This window comes from Physella acuta, unplaced genomic scaffold, assembly GCF_028476545.2.
Source record: "Physella acuta isolate Inbredline_101_S28 unplaced genomic scaffold, ASM2847654v3 ptg000813l, whole genome shotgun sequence".
Lineage (NCBI taxonomy): Eukaryota > Metazoa > Mollusca > Gastropoda > Physidae > Physella > Physella acuta.
Window position 1 is genome coordinate 134,300 of NW_026732331.1, and position 13,720 is coordinate 148,019.

The 13,720-nt window shown below is 39.9% G+C and overlaps 1 protein-coding gene across 5 annotated transcripts in view; it reads left to right on the forward strand.

Moving 5' to 3' along the window:
- The window catches only part of LOC131951450 (disintegrin and metalloproteinase domain-containing protein 10), a 43,199-nt gene that overhangs the window by 10,902 nt on the left and 18,577 nt on the right, over positions 1–13,720 (forward strand). For 3 of the 5 annotated variants that reach the window (XM_059313867.1, XM_059313863.1, XM_059313866.1), the window contains exon 2: positions 11,310–11,479. In XM_059313867.1, coding sequence (XP_059169850.1) covers positions 11,428–11,479 — 52 coding nt within the window. In that variant the 5' untranslated portion in view covers positions 11,310–11,427. Of the gene's footprint in view, positions 1–5,668; positions 5,795–5,953; positions 6,070–11,309; positions 11,480–13,720 lie in introns of those variants that run through there. The other 2 variants (XM_059313865.1, XM_059313864.1) reach the window with 2 other exon arrangements.

Below are 13,720 nucleotides of genomic sequence, written 5' to 3' on the forward strand. Positions count from 1 at the left end.
TCTTTTTCTACATTTAAACGAATGTTTCAAATACTTTCAACAAAACTGAATAATCAGGGCTACATTGATTAATTAACTACACACACAAACAATTCTTTTGATCACAACAAAACACAACAAACGATCGATAACTCGTTGGTCTGATACTTCTTTATTTTAAAATATAAAACAATCGAATACATTTCAGACATTCACTCGTCATTCAACAAAATAAAATAATCGAATACTCCTAAGACTAGCACTCTTAATTTAACAATATCAAATAATCGAATACTCCTAATACAAGCACTCTTCATTTAACAATGTAAAATAATCGAATAATCCTTAGAATGGTGCACTTTGATTGACAATAAAACTTTGCGAGCCCTTTTGTTAGAACTTCTACAGAATGCAATAAATAATTGTATTGTCTGTGAAGTGTTTTTAAAACACAAGCAAATGTCTGTGAAGTGTTTTTAAAACACAAGCAAATGTGAAGTGTTTTTTGAAACTTTAGCCGAATGTTAAGGCTCACAAAAAAAACCCACAGGTGGGCTATCTTTGTTAATTCCGACCAGGAAACAAACAAAAAACTGAATACCTGTGATTGTAAAGATAAGACACTAGAACCCGGACCCTAATGATAGAGCTATTGTTGTTTGCACTGGTTTTGTCAGCCCCTACCCAGCCCCGCCCATCTCAGGGATTTGGTTTAATCTCCCGAACACTGACATTCAACCGCTGTCATAATCCTTATCGACACAACTAAAACATGACTGTGTTTAGACGTCCTCACATATACAGAGAAAGTATTGCTATTGTGAAAAAAAAAAGATAAAAATCGAACTATAGATTTTGACAAATATCGACGTTTTACACCTTCCCGAGTTGGAAAACCCCAGTTTTCCTGTATTGTGTGCGGATGTAGTTAGGCTATTGAAAGTTCATTTAAGTATTAGATCCTACATGTTGGTGTCTTTCAAAATATGAGCGATTTCCAGGACCCGATATAATACTTTACACTATGTTAAAGTGAACCCTTAACTTAAATTCCGTTTCATTTATATGCAGAAATTTCAAATATTATTATTAGATCCTATCTGAAGGTGTTTTTTTTTTTTTCAATTTTTCGGTTATTCTAAGAACTGTTTCGCCTCCATGTGGTTTTGTCACAAACTTGCCTAACTTTTATGCGGCCCCATTCAACTGGAAGTGCTATACCAACTATAACAATTATTTTTATACACGAATGTACGAGAAAACTGAGGGGGGCTCACCTCCCGCTTTAAGAGGTGTCACAAATGTACTTATTTCATAGTGTTTATTTTGTAGAGTATCCGATACTTTTCTGAGGCGCGTGTGTTGTAATATTACGTTATTTTTTCTTAGGTCCCTGTATTGTAATATTACGGTAATCTTTCTAAGGTTCCTCTAAAGTAATATGTACGGTACTTTTTCTAAGGTTCCTCTATTGTAATATGTACGGTACTTTTTCTATTTGGTACTTGTCTAAAACTTTCCCTGTTGGAGTATTATGGTCCTTGCCTTCATAGCGCCATGCTGCAAGATGGTGCCTTTATTACAATGTTTACGGCAGGATCAAGAGCTCCATAATGGCTCTAGAAGTATTTATAGCTAGAGAACATTCAGTGTCAAGCTAGGCAAAAGGTCCCATGACAATATCGCTTACACTTTACGTTATCTGTGTAAACTTTCACTGGTGCAGGCTATTGGTCTAGATTCCGTTGTTGTCATTTGTATGTTTGTATGTGTGTAACGAGATATAAGACATTTTGCTTTGGTCCGTGCATGTATGACGGCACGATTTAGCCTGGTTTTATCCCCACAAAATCCTCAAAAAAAACACCAGTTTCTTCCAGGCATCTCTTCGAGGGCTCCTCCTCCCACCCCCAGATGAACGTCTAACCCCCCCCCCCCCCCCCAATAAAAGGAATTTATATAGAAAATATATAATTTTACCAGTGTCCACCCCCCCCCCCCCCCCCCCCACAAAAATAAATTGCTAGTGCACACCGGAGAAAAAAGTCTGGAAGACACTGAAAACTACCCCTAAACAACGTATCGTCCTTAAAACTAAAGCCATACTTTGAACAAAAACATTTTTAACGCTGTTGTTCCAAATCAAACGAAAGGTAAATGCTACGTTTAATTGGTTCTCTCTCTCTCCCCCCCCCCCCCCTATATAATGCTAGACGTCGTCACTAACGTTCGTAACACATTTACCCATTTAGTGATGTGAAATAATTTATAGACGACCTCAAAACTAGACAAGACAGACTGGTTTTATGATTACCCGGGAACCAAATGTGGCGGCTTACATGCAGGGTTTCAGAACTTTTTCTCCGGGTAGGGGTAAGGAGGGGGGGGGGGGTGACGTGGTGCAAGTAAATATTGTCTATATAAATTAGATGTCTAAAAGAAACACTGCTTACATATTGTCGATAACCTTAAAGTATTTCGACTGGAATAAAACAAGCGGTGTGACGACCTACCAATCTTTCTGTACCGACCTACCAGTCTTGCTGTACCGACTTACCAATCTTACTGTACCGCTGTACCGACTTACCAATCTTACTGTACCGCTGTACCGACTTACCAATCTTGCTGTACCGACCTCTAACAATCTTGCTGTACCGACCTACCAGTCTTGCTGTACCGACCTCTACCAATCTTGCTGTACCGACCTACCAGTCTTGCTGTACCGACCTCTACCAATCTTGCTGTACCGACCTCTAACAATCTTGCTGTACCGCTGTACCGACTTACCAATCTTACTGTACCGCTGTACCGACTTACCAATCTTGCTGTACCGACCTCTAACAATCTTGCTGTACCGACCTACCAGTCTTGCTGTACCGACCTCTACCAATCTTGCTGTACCGACCTACCAGTCTTGCTGTACCGACCTCTACCAATCTTGCTGTACCGACCTCTAACAATCTTGCTGTACCGACCTACAAGTCTTACTGTACCGACCTACCAATCTTGCTGTACCAACCTACCAGTCTTGCTGTACCGACTTACCAATCTTACTGTACCGCTGTACCGACCTACCAATCTTGCTGTACCGACCTGAAGGGGGGGGAGGTGTAAGTCCACGAATGCTAGCCATTCAGCTAATATCCAAAGACCAGCCCTTGAGTGAGGTTGTGATTCCCACCTGGGCGTGTCCCACCATTGTTGTTCCTGCAGTAGGTAAACCTGTGTCAGGTTTCTTGCAACTTCCTCCTTCACGCATGACTTGCTGAGTGCACGTAACCGTTACGGTTGACTGGGCACGTTCAAGGGGGACCTTTGTTTTCTTTGGTTTGTAATACAGAAACCCCCGTTGGTCCTAATACTTGATCATAATCAAAGCCCCGTTGATCAAATATAGAACTATTTACGGTGGGAAAGTTTGAAAAGCTCTCCTGACCTCACTTGCCGATCAACCGGTAGAAAAATGTTGCTGTAGCGTGTTGGGCGTGTGGTTGATTCATCATCTCCCGTGGCGCCTTCTGTGAATCTTGTCACGATTTGTTTTGTGTAACAATTTTCTGAAATCATTTGACCGACTTTATTCCCCACCCCAACCTGTGCGTTACTGAAAATCATTTGACCGACTTGATTCCCCACCCCTACCTGTGTGTTATTTACGATTACCCATAGCACACCTGTAAAAACTTGTTAGCGTGTATATAGCCAAGAGCACGCGCGTAAATAATTAATTAACAGTGTGTAAGTGTAGTCCACAGCACGCATACCCACACATACTCCACACTACACACATACTCTTTTACGTGTTAATGTTTGAATGTGTTATGAACTTCAATGAAGTTCATTTTACGTTTTCTAAAAAAAAATGTGTTGGTATGATTTTATTTCTAGTATTGAGATCTGCCATCAATGTGTTCAATAGTTTAACTTGATCTGATCACCGTAATAAACTGGATCGATTTGTTTTATAACTGTAGGCCTACAATGTTCTGCACCTTGTAGCTCCCTAATTTAAAGCGTGTTTTGGATCACACAATTAGGGCACATGTTCTAGATCTAGATCACAGAAATAAAGCACATGTTCAGGAACTGGGAAGTTAAGTTACATTTGTTTTTTTCTCCTTGAATCAATCTAAAATCTCCCCCCCCCCTCCCCCAATTGCCCAAAAAATCGACACGCCTCAACCGCTTTAAAATTTAGCCTATAGGTCCCTATCCTAATTCTACATTGTTTGTCTTCAGTTGCCTTACAACTGGGGTGAAAGCTGTATGATCTAGTATAAACATTTATGTAACAGCTGGACAGTGAAGGCTTGTGTTGGTCACATTTATCAACGACTGCCTCATTTTTCCCCGACTTTGGGAATTGTGCACCACCTTAGTCATGGAACAAGGGCGGTTTTTAGAGTCGGGGCATCAGGTCACCTCCCCTTATGCTAGGCTCCCTCCCCTCACCCTAGGCCCCCTCCCCTCACCCTAGGCCCCCTCCCCTTATTCTTGGCCTCCACCCCTCACTCTAGGCCCACTCCCCTCACTCAAGGCCCCCTCACCTTACTCTAGGCCCCCTCCCCTCCCTCTAGGCCCCCTCCCCTCACTCTAGGCCCCCTCCCCTCCCTCTAGGCCCCCTCCCCTCACACTAGGCCCCCTCCCCTTACTCAAGGCCCAATCCCCTCACGCTAGGCCCCCTCAGCCTAGGCCTCCTCAGCCTAGACCCCCTCCCCTCACCCTAGACCCCCTCCCCTCACCCTAGGCCCCCTCCCCTCACTCTAGGCCTCCCTTCACTCTAGATCCCCTCCCTCTAAGCCCCAATCCCCTCCCTCTAGGCCTCCTCCCCTCACGCTAGGCCCCCCTAAATTTTGACACGCTGTATTTATATTTTATTCCCCATTCACTTCCCCACCCATTGTCGCGCTCATAAAAAAAGGACACTTCAATCTAAAATGAAGTCATAAGTTTCCAACCCTCCCCTTTCTTATCCCCTACCCCACCCCATTATTTATGTACCACCCCCACCCCACATCCCCCACCCACCCACTCCCCTCATAGCACAATTACCCACTCCATTAGCTGTCATGACGTCACTTATGGACGCCTCTATAATTTAAAGCAACATACATGATTCTGTAAAAATATTTTTTGTCCCAAAAAATTAGAACAGTCAAGTTTAGAGAACAAATCTCAGTCAAGTTTAGAGAGCAAATCTAGGTAGCCTCTTTCCCGACAGGAAAACCTCACGTGACCAAGCAATAATTATTAGGACCAAGACGTCATTGTTTTTTCACGTCTGCCGGTATCACGCAGTGTAAAACGAGAACCCGGATGTTGTAGCGAGGCGTGACGGGCTTGTTTACTAGTTGTCGTTCACCAGCGGAAAACCACGTGACTCATATCACGATCTCCGACATTATCTTGCCGGCATTGATATTTTCACTTTAGACCATAAATACGTAAAAACCAAACGCCCAGTGACAATCTGTAAAACAATATTTACCAGTGCCTATCTGTAAAAACAATATTCAAATTTTATGCCCGAGCCTTGTCTTGAATAAACGGTCGTTTATCTTGAACCTAATGTAGCCCAAGTCACGTTTCAAGTGATTAGAACTATTACCGGTGAATTAAATCACAGGATTTTGTAGAGGGCCGGAGCTGACTCAGACGTGTTGGTTAAAGGATTGTCCACACTAGGACACACGCTAAACTGGATAGCTATTTATAGAAACTGTGATACTCTCCTTCTTAATGAAAATCAATGACATCTTTATGATGTGAAATTATCGATAGTGTGCTGTTAGATATCTTAGATTAGCTCATACGGGTAAAATATGCGATTTGTTTCGGGCTCACCTCACAGACAGTAATCAAGCTGCACCAGTTGACTTTTGCCTAACAACTCTCAGTTCGTAGTCCAACTCGGTCATTACGTCAATACACACACACACACAATTACACACACACACACACACAATGTCGCAAACATCCCGTTGAGCAAAAGTTCATGTAGTGTTTAGGGCGAGGATATTTCACTTTTCAGTGTGGAGTTTTTAAAATCATTTTGTGACTATTTTATCATTAGTTTTATGACCTGTTGTCGTAAGTTTTATGACTGTTGTATGAAGTTTTGTGACTGTTGTATGAAGTTTTGTGACTGTTGTCTTAAGTTTTGTGACTGTTGTCTTAAGTTTTGTGACTGTTGTATGAAGTCTTATGACCTGTTGTATGAAGTCTTATGACCTGTTGTCGTAAGTTTATGACCTGCTGTCGTAAATTTTATGACCTGCTGTCGTAAGTTTTGTGACTGTTGTATGAAGTTTTATGACCTGTTGTCTTAAGTTTTATGACCTGTTGTCTTAAGTTTTATGACCTGTTGTCTTAAGTTTTGTGACTGTTGTATGAAGTTTTATGACCTGCTGTCGTAAGTTTTATGACCTGCTGTCGTAAGTTTTGTGACTGTTGTAAGTTTTGTGACTGTTGTATGAAGTTATATGACCTGTTGTATGAAGTTTTATGACCTGCTGTCGTAAGTTTTGTGACTTGTCTTAAGTTTATGACCTATTGTAAGTTTTGTGACCATGTCATCAAAAGTTTTGTGACCCGCTGTCGTAGATAGGATTGGTGTAGGTGTGTGTAGCTAGTGAGACTAGGATTGGTGTAGGTGTGTGTAGCTAGTGAGACTAGAGGCAGGCCAACGTCTGGCCACACCAGAGGCTATGTAATTAATGTGTAAAGGCATGGACACCGTGTGATGACTGGGTTAATTATTAATTTTCACACGAAGCGCCGTGTGATGACTGGGTTAATTATTAATTAACACACGAAACACCGTATGAAGACTGGCTAGTCAACACACTAAACACCGTATTATGTTGGGGGGGGGGAGGGGCACTAATTGGATTACAGTTTCACTGGGTCACAAATGGGTCAAATTTTAAAAACAAAACTGAGATAATTCAAATAAGGCTGACATCAAGAACGGAATTAGAGTGGTCACGTGGTGCAAGCAAGTATCGGGGGTCATATTTACTAACGAGACGTAAACATTCGTTGTTTGTATCTAATCGACGACGACACCAAAACGCATTTAAAATTTTGCTCAAATGACCGACCCTGTATAAATAAACGAATGCACATATACCCACGACCCTGAATAAACAAATGAATGCACGTATACCAACATACGTCTACAACATGAAAACAGAAATGCTCTAATTGCTGCCGTGTTACAGTGTAGAGCATTTATCTGTTGGTGAGATGTATTGCAGGCGTGTTGGTTTGTGCTTTTGTTTACGTGAATAACTTATCAGGGGAGAGAAGGGGAGAGAAGAATAACTAATCAAGGGAGATAAGAATAACTTATCAGGGGAGAGAGAATAACTTATCAGGGGAGAGAAGAATAACTTATCAGGGGAGATAAGAATAACTTATCAGGGGAGAGAGAATAACTTATCAGGGGAGAGAAGAATAACTTATCAGGGGAGAGAGAATAACTTATCAGGGGAGAGAAGAATAACTTATCAGTGAAGAATGGTTTGGTGCTGATGCTCAGAGATCGATGGCGCTTGTCTCGATAAGAATCAATGTCTTAAGAGAAAATTTAACCATGTTTTATGAGAGCGTGTCAAAAATAATTTAGTATTTACAGATTTCCTTGTTTGTTAATATTTACAAGACCTATAACAGAAGGAAACTACAGTAGGGCTTTTTGTTGAAGCATTAAAAAAAAAACAGGATATTGTGGATTCCCCTATTGCCCTATCTAGTTTTTAAATCTTTTATTTAAATCTTGAAGATTTCTACAAGACTAGTCATTGCTTACTGACACAGAACAACTTACTGGTAGAAAAATATATTTTTGAAAAACCCTGTAAATTGTAAACTGGTAGAAAAATATATTTTTGAAAAACCCTGTAAACTGTAAATAGCCTATTGTGACAGACACGCTGTTTTCACTTGGTTATGATGTACCACTCTGATTAACGTATACACGCTCTCCATTACTAAAAGTTTAATCAAAGAATTGTGGAACAAATAGCCCACTCGCCCGTGGGGTGAAGTCGAAGGCTGTCAAACCACAGACATCCCTTAGCAGGGCCGGCGCTACCTATAAGGCGAACTAGGCGGTGGCCTAGGGTGCCATCTTTAAGGGGGGGGGGGCGCAAAAGGTTTAATCGCTATTATCAAAAAGTACCTGATAATTAATAACTTTTATAAAGGCGTAGCGATCTATTTCGGCACCCAGGACGAACTATAAATTTTGCACCCCCACCCTAAAATTAGGTCTATATAGGCCTGGTGTATAAAGTTTTGTAATGACGGGGTGTTCAAAGTATTGTACTTGTTTGGTAAATTTTGATGAATCGTTTAGATTTGGGAGTAACGGCGGAAGGCTGCTGCTGATATGGTTTCTTAGGTATAAAGTATCGAAGTGTTAAAGTGTCATAATTTTTATTTGGCTGTTTTGTAGTTTAAGATCTAGTGGAATCTGATTGGTAATAGAGAAATGAGAAGACGGGTGATGAGGTTCTGGAGTTCGGGATGATTGAGTCTTGTGGTATTAAGGTATCGAATTATATTGACTGTCAAAGTGAAGTATTAGATCCAGTGAAATCTTTGTTGATTGGGAGTACCGTTTGTAGAGCTTGGTGAAGTTAAACGGGTTGGTGTCGTAGTTCTGGAGTATCGAGTCTAGTTATGTTTCGGTATCGATGTTTGATATGTGTTGTGAATGTAGTAGTCGCGTTTATCGTAAGTTAGATTATTTCAATTCAGTACGGAACACTACAAAGAAAGGTAGGCGTTCTCTAGTCGAAAAATCTAAATTTTTAGGAATCTATATTACTATAATATATAATATTAAATAGGATGGAATTTATAATTACCTGTAAACTTTGTTTTTACAAATTATAATTTTTTTAGCAATGTCTAAAACAGTTACCCGTGTTTGATCTTTTGAAAGACGTCCCTTTATTTAGGGGATCCAAAATTTTGTATGCTTTTTATGATGTATGATACACATTTAAAAGTATGTCATCGTAATTGAATAGAAGTATGTTATAATAAAGTTACCATGTTTTAGACTTTCAAACAAAGCCTACAGTTAAGTATTCAATTGGTAAAATATATTGCTTTTACAAAGTTACATAGCTAATACAAAAGATTTGTTAAAATTATTACGTAAAGAAATTTAGAGCTTTCAATTGTGTTTTTCAAGCATGTTGACAGCTTACTTATAAATATAACTTTAAGCTATTATTTGCTACGAGCCGGCCCGCGGCATAACATACGCCGCTATTTAGTTGTTTCTAATTTTCAATAATTCATAATTTGTGAATTCGACAGTACCAACGCTGACACTGAAAATATTTCTTTAAAACACTATAGGTAGCTCGTTAAGGACCATAACCCCCCCCCTTCCTTCCCTCCCCCCTCCCCCCCCCCCCCCTACGTTTAAAATCGTTGGCTCTGCTTGTAAACATTTAGAGTGAACACAGCTCACTAAAACCATGTAGGGGTGGGGAGGTAGGGAGAGCGTTTGCAGCTTGTTTTCTAACGGCTCGAAGAAGAGAATTATATATATAGATTGTAACAATTATATAGAGCAGAAGTTCTAAACAAAATAGGTTGGTAGATTTTTTTTTAGCATTATCAAGTGGAAAAACCAATACATCAGTAGCCGTTGAAGATTGCAATACTTAATATTAGTAGACATACAGTTAGTCGTAAATTAAACATCTAATTAATTGTCTTTTCATATTTTTCACCTTCTCAGGATTTATATAACAAAAATGTGATAACGCTTGCAAACTTGAATTGAATGAATTAGTACAAACTTTTGAGACGAAGGAGGCTAGTAAAATTTGATTTTAATGTCTACTTATAACGTTTATGCAATTGATAATAAATTAATATGTCACTTTTCATTAATTGTTTTCTTATACATATGTTTTAGTAATTAGTTTGTGTGAAAGGGGGCGTTTTAATAAGTTTTGCCTAGGGCGCTAAATAACCTGGCGCCGGCACTGCCACTTAGTTATATCAGCACCAGTTTCTACTGCCCTTGCTTCATCGCAAAGGTTTCTTGAGAAATTTAATAATCTTTATCTAGGCCTACATTTCCATTCCAGCCTATAAATAAGACAAATATTCACGATTTTAAAACTTGTTTTTATGTTTGCCGAACTTTATGCCACTTTTATACCCCAACCTCCAGCGACATTGTCACATATCACGTGATATCCTGACGTCACACAGCTCACTGGTATTATCTGTTGTTTTTAAATCATTCGTTCTTGCTTTGTCGTATTCACAATAATGCCTTGGCATCTAAAGATTTAAATCCCATTTTCCACTAATCTAGGCGTCGCTAGTTTTAAAGCGTAAAAATGTTAACATAAATGACATTTGTTTAGTTTCGTGTCTGAAGTTTAGAATTTGTGTTGTTACTTGATACCGCGGGGTATGCAGCACGTTTTGCACCAGAATGGGATTACAGTATCGTATCGGTTTTATTTTGTAGGTATCGTTGTTAGACCTAGTGTTTAGTACACGAGTTAGGATTAAGGTGGCGATACTATGAAAAGATAATTCAAAGTACCTAGTTTATTTTTGTTATTTATAGAAAAAGGACGTTTTATGTATATGTATCACATTATATAACAGAGGATATTTAGGACCCACCTCCAATAACGATATATCACAATGAATAACCACACCCACCCCAACCTCATTCGCGCTCTATACAAATTGAAAAATGCTTAATTAGTAAATAGTTTTTAAAATATGTGACGCAGGCCGTAAAGCTGTTGGAATATTGTGCCAAAAGATATCGTCACAGAAAATATGACACTCGTTATCTCGTAGTTTTTGTAATTAATACTTTATACATGAATTAAAAGTACGGTTTTCAAAATGGTCGGGCCCAGAAGCGTAGCGAGGGGAGGGGGCGGGGGGACCTAAGTCCCCGGGCGCCGACCTTAAGGGGGGGGGCGCCAAAATGGGTTTGAAAAACAAATTGAAAGTTTGAGGGGGGGGGGGGTGCAAATCAAAAGTTCGAGGGGGTGCAAATCGAAAGCTCGAGGGGGGGGGGGGGTGCAAATCGAAAGTTTGTTCCCGGGCGCCGGGAAGGGTCGCTAAGCCTCTGGGCCTATATGTTTTAAATTAATTAACATACCTCTATACACATAAATATGTATATATTAGTATATAGGTACAATTTGAATAATTTCAACCAACTTTGTAAACGAGATTTGTTTGTTTCTCTAATTTTATTTCATAATGCGGTTGCTCAAAATTGTGTAAAATGTATTCAACAATTTGATTTTGTCGTATTGCAGCAGTTTGTCTGGTACCCTGGAGATGAGACCAAGACAGAAGTAGCAGACGAATGACGCTTTAGCCCTGACCTCCAGCCCAGCAGGAAGGACATCGTGACGTAAGGGCTGGACCTGACGAATGGACGTCTTGTGTCTGGGGCTTATGCTGTTCATGCTGGTGACGTTTGCAGGTTGGTGCCGTCTGTTACGTCACTCCCCATCTGTTGCCTCACACCCCATATGTTACGTCACACCCCCATCTGTTGCGTCACACCCCATCTGTTACGTCACACCCCATCTGTTACGTCACACCCATCTGTTACGTCACACCCCATCTATTTCGTCACACCCCATCTATTGCGTCACACCCCATCTGTTACGTCACATCACATACAGTAGCTTAAATGGCTGCTGTCAAATGATTTTGTCAGCACGACAAAACTTAAGATTATATTATATTGAATATACATGATTTTTTTTTTGTTCTTCGCTTTTTATTTTTGACATTATCACCAACGGCGGATGTATACAGTATATTTTTTTTTTAACCCGGATAGACTTGACCATCCTGTTAGTAGGTAGGGTCTCTTTCAACAGTGTGACGAAATCATCACTAATGGCATGGTTGTTCTATGCATAATTAATGATGGGCGCGTGCCTAGCCAATCTATTTATAGCTTTAACAAAACCACCTTATAAAGCAACTTTCTAATGTCGAAAGAAAGCAGGAAAAATGATGACTTATGACTTTAGTTTTATCCAGGCAATTACTGTGTCTTCTATAATTAGTGAATTTAGTTTACAACGGGTACCATGTAGGCCTAATTTATTTGTATTTCCATAGATAGGCATACACTGGTTGATGTTGTAAAGTGGTCATCTGGATGAATAGATTCTACCTTTATTAAAACGCTAATTTAAAACCCATTTTACTTATTTTGTAGTCACCCATTATCAGAGGCGTAGCGACCCTTTCCGGCGCCCGGGAGCAACTTTTCAATTTGCACCCCCCTCCCTCAATTCAAAATTTCGATTTGCACCCCCCCCCCAAACTTTCGATTTGCACCTCCCCCCTCCTCAAACTTTCGATTTGCATGCACCCCCCCCCCCCCAAACTTTCGATTTGCACTCCCCATGTGTGTTTTATATTTATCATGCAAAAATGCAGCTAAAATAAGATTTTAATTTGTTTGTACAACCCATTTTGGCGCCTCGCTACGCCTCTGCCCATTATTTTTCTCAGTAGAAAATTATCTGTAAGTAGAAATAGCTGTTTTATTACTACGGTTTCTTATTCGTCTAATGACTGCTGCCACAGAAGTTGCTGTAATTAGGTTATTTCTTTTGACCTGAACGCTATTGCGGTCTCTGTATTGTGGATGAACTAATGTTAATTAAGCTGTCCATTAAGCACACGTTTTGACTATTGCTAATAATTAATATCACCAGTTTTCTTGACATCAACTAGTAAAACTTAGGACTAAAGTGTTTTCCGAAAAAAGAACTAACCGGTGTTCACTTTTTTTCTCGTCCAATTTATTACTTCCTCCTAGATAACCTTCACAACACAACAAGCGGGTGTAGCCTTCATTGTGGTGGGCCGAGGCATAGCGACCCTTTCCGACACCCGGGGACAAACTTTCGATTTGCAACTCCCCTCAAACTTTCAATTTGTTTTTCCAACCCATTTTGGCGCCCCCTAAGGTCGGCGCCCGGGGACATATGAACCCCCCCCCCCTCCTCGCTACGTCTCTGGTGGTGGGTTAGCTTTTTAACACTCATCACTCGTGATATGTGGCATTATTGCACAAGAAAGGCAATGCTTATCTGAAAGTGCTAGCTCTACAGTTTTGTATGTAAATGCGGATATGGTTGGGATTATAATTGTATACATTATGCATAGTTGGTCTATTTACAGATTTTTCCAGGTTTACTTCGGGGTTAATCCCTTCATTATGCAAATATTTTTTGTATTGTTCAGTAGCTGACTTAGGCTAAATTAGAACTCAGTTTAATTTGTTTCCATTTTAATTTGTTTCCACATACTCGTCTGTGATTGCTAGTATCTGTATTTGTATGGATTTTATAGTATCGGCACTCTTCTGCATTTGATAGTATGAATATTCATCTGGGTTTATAGCAACAGTGCTTGTAAGAGTTAAATAGTAACTTCACTTGTCTGAGTTTGATAGTAGATCTATCTGTAGTTGTCTGTGTTTGATAGTAGATCTATCTGTAGTTGTCTGTGTTTGATAGTCGATCTACCTGTAGTTGTCTGTGTTTGATAGTAGATCTATCTGTAGTTGTCTGTGTTTGATAGTAGATCTATCTGTAGTTGTCTGTGTTTGATAGTAGATCTACCTGTAGTTGTCTGTGTTTGATAGTAGATCTATCTGTAGTTGTCTGTGTTTGATAGTAGATCTATCTGTAGT